General features: G+C 36.8%; 1 protein-coding gene across 1 annotated transcript in view; it reads left to right on the top strand.

The window, feature by feature from the left end:
- The window catches only part of LOC106473260 (GTPase-activating Rap/Ran-GAP domain-like protein 3), a 41509-nt gene that overhangs the window by 9515 nt on the left and 28891 nt on the right, over positions 1 to 3103 (top strand). Inside the window, exon 5 of the mRNA XM_022401733.1 lies at positions 1403 to 1506. Within this exon, the coding sequence (XP_022257441.1) occupies positions 1403 to 1506 (104 nt within the window). The remainder of the gene's footprint in view (positions 1 to 1402; positions 1507 to 3103) is intronic.

Genomic DNA, 3103 nt, shown 5'->3' with positions numbered 1-3103 from the left:
CAGCCTAATGACATAAACGGTGATTTGTTGTTCTCGAGAGTATCGTATCACGTAAACAGCCTAATGACATAAACGGTGATTTGTTGTTCTCGAGAGTATCGTATCACGTAAACAGCCTAATGACATAAACGGTGATTTGTTGTTCTCGAGAGTATCTTAGGCTGTTCACGTGATAGATACTCTCGAGAACAACACAGCTGAAAATAAAGCAACAAATCACCGTTTATGTCATTAGGCTGTTAACGTGATACCATACTCTCGAGAACAACAAGTCAACGTTTATGTCATTAGGCTGTTCACGTGATACTGTGTTTATTTTACTGTCAACGACTGAAGTAGAAATCAGCTGAAAATAAAGCAACAAATCACCGTTTATGTCATTAGGCTGTTAACGTGATACGCGATACTCTCGAGAACAACAAGTCAACGTTTATGTCATTAGGCTGTTCACGTGATACGATACTCTCGAGAACAACAAGTCAACGTTTATGTCAAAAATAAACGCGAAATGTTTAGCAGTTCAAATTCTGAACAGAAGTACTTTGAAACTCTGTTACCAATAATAAAGAAAATAAAAGGCACAGTTACTCCACCCCGAGACCTCCTGTTGACAATGCTCTATGTCATGACAACAGTGCAACTCACGAACACCTGTGTCCTATATACACGAAACAAAATGGAGGGGCTTTAAAATTCAGAAATTTAGTAGGTTAATATGTAATCCAGCTTTGCTTAATTTTGACTGCCTTCCTGTTGTGCAAATATGCGATTTCATGAAAATACAGTTAATTCTTGGAATATTTTCGCTCGTGGTATAGCAGTTTTTTTTAATTCTGTGATATTTAGAAAGTTATACATGTAGTTATACGTGGGGGTAGTTGTATATGACGCCATGAAGATGCTCGATTTGTGTTCTTGGGGTGGCCATTTATTCATCGTTGAAGTTTGTACACCCTGTTTAACACGAAAACATTGTTTCATGCCATGTAGCGTTAAACTGTGTACATGGCATGAAACAATGTTCTCGTTTGGTGGATAAAATAAGAGTTAAATGTTTTATTTTATCCACCACACGAGAACATTGTTTCATGTCATGTAGCGTTAAACTGTTTTATTATATCCACCACAGGATAACATTGTTTCATGCCATGTCACGTTAAACTGTTTTATTTTATCCACCAAACGAGAACATTGTTTCATGTCTTGTAGAGTTAAATTGTTTTATTTTATCCACCAAACGAGAACATTGTTTCATGCCATGTAGAGTTAAATTGTTTTATTTTATCCACCAAACGAGAACATTGTTTCATGCCATGTAGAGTTAAACTGTTTTATTTTATCCACCAAACGACAACATTGTTTCATGCCATGTAGAGTTAAACTGTTTTATTTTATCCACCAGGGGATATGACTGGAAAATACTCGGTGCACACTGTATATGAAGGGCACGAGATAATGTTTCATGTGTCGACACTTCTCCCTTATTCTAAGGACAATCGCCAGCAGGTGAGACAACCAAGTAATTCGTTTGACATCTAACACTAGTTAAACCCAGTACTTCGTTTCCAATGAATGTGGTATACCATGAAAACTTCAATTTATTAACTTTATTGGTGTAACGTAATTCATTAAATTCAGAGAACAACTAAGAACTTACAAGATTGAGGGAGGGAAAACAAGATAATTGTACATTTCACAATTATTACAACCATGGTTTCGCCATTGAAGGCATCATCAGGTCCAAACTGAATGTTTTGTAGCAGGGTTTATATATATATGTTTAGACAAAGAACCGGAAGTGACCTTGATATTCACCTACAGACAAGTGGGGATGAGCTTCAGCTGGTTTGGTCGTTTGGAACTCTTTCTGGAGTTGTTTTTTTTTTAAATTTCCAGACTGTCTAGTTTTACCTTTTTCACAGATATGTAAATTTTTGCAGTTCTTTTCCAGATCAGACTGGTGTTTAGTTTCAATGAGGTGGGATGCAAAGGTTGAATCCATTTTCCTTAACTTGCAACTTCTAGAATGTTCTTTAATTCTCGTTTCTGTGGAACATACGGTTTGACCTATATATATACTATTACACTCTTCACACGTTAATTGGTAAACTCATTTAATGACCCCCCCCGCCCCCCCTGCTCTAAGAAATTATGAGTAAAAGTAAAGAAGTGTGTAAAACAATGTGTCGGCCACATTGTATCCAGTGTATAATTGTGTAAAACAATGTGTCAACCACACTGTATACAGTGTAGAATTGTGTGAAACAATGTGTCAACCACGCTGTATCCAGTGTAGAAGTGTGTAATCAATGTGTCAACCACACTGTATCCAGTGTAAAAGTGTGTAAAACAATGTGTCAACCACGCTGTACCTGCTGTATCCAGTGTAGAAGTGTGTAAAACAATGTGTCAACCACGCTGTATCCGCTGTATCCAGTGTAGAAGTGTGTAATCAATGTGTCAATCACTCTGTATCCAGTGTAGAATTGTGTGAAACAATGTGTCAACCACGCTGTATCTGCTGTATCCAGTGTAGAAGTGTGTAAAACAATGTGTCAACCAAGCTGTATCTGCTGTATCCAGTGTCTACGAGGGATTTTCGCCCAATGCTTTATAATACTTAAGTTGCCACTGAATGACGGAATGCAATGAAAATTCCTTAAAAAACTTTATTACCATACAGTGTTTTAGTCCAGATTGTTGTAAGAGTAGTGGACAGGAAATAGAAATATGCAATGTTTTAGTCCAGATTGTTGTAAGAGTAGTGGACAGGAAATAGAAATATGCAGTGTTTTAGTCCAGATTGTTGTAAGAGTAGTGAACGGGAAATAAAAATATGCAGTGTTTTAGTCCAGATTGTTGTAAGAGTAGTGGACAGGAAATAGAAATATGCAGTGTTTTAGTTCAGAATGTTGTAAGAGTAGTGAACGGGAAATATAAATATGCAATGTTTTAGTCCAGATTGTTGTAAGAGTAGTGAACGGGAAATAGAAATATGCAGTGTTTTAGTCCAGATTGCTGTAAGAGTAGTGGACAGGGAGTAGAAATACGCAATGTTTTAGTCCAGATTGTTGTAAGAGTAGTGGATAGGAAATAGGAATAT

Source organism: Limulus polyphemus, unplaced genomic scaffold (assembly GCF_000517525.1).
Source record: "Limulus polyphemus unplaced genomic scaffold, Limulus_polyphemus-2.1.2 Scaffold6015, whole genome shotgun sequence".
NCBI lineage: Eukaryota > Metazoa > Arthropoda > Merostomata > Xiphosura > Limulidae > Limulus > Limulus polyphemus.
This window is presented reverse-complemented; position numbering and strand designations above follow the sequence as displayed.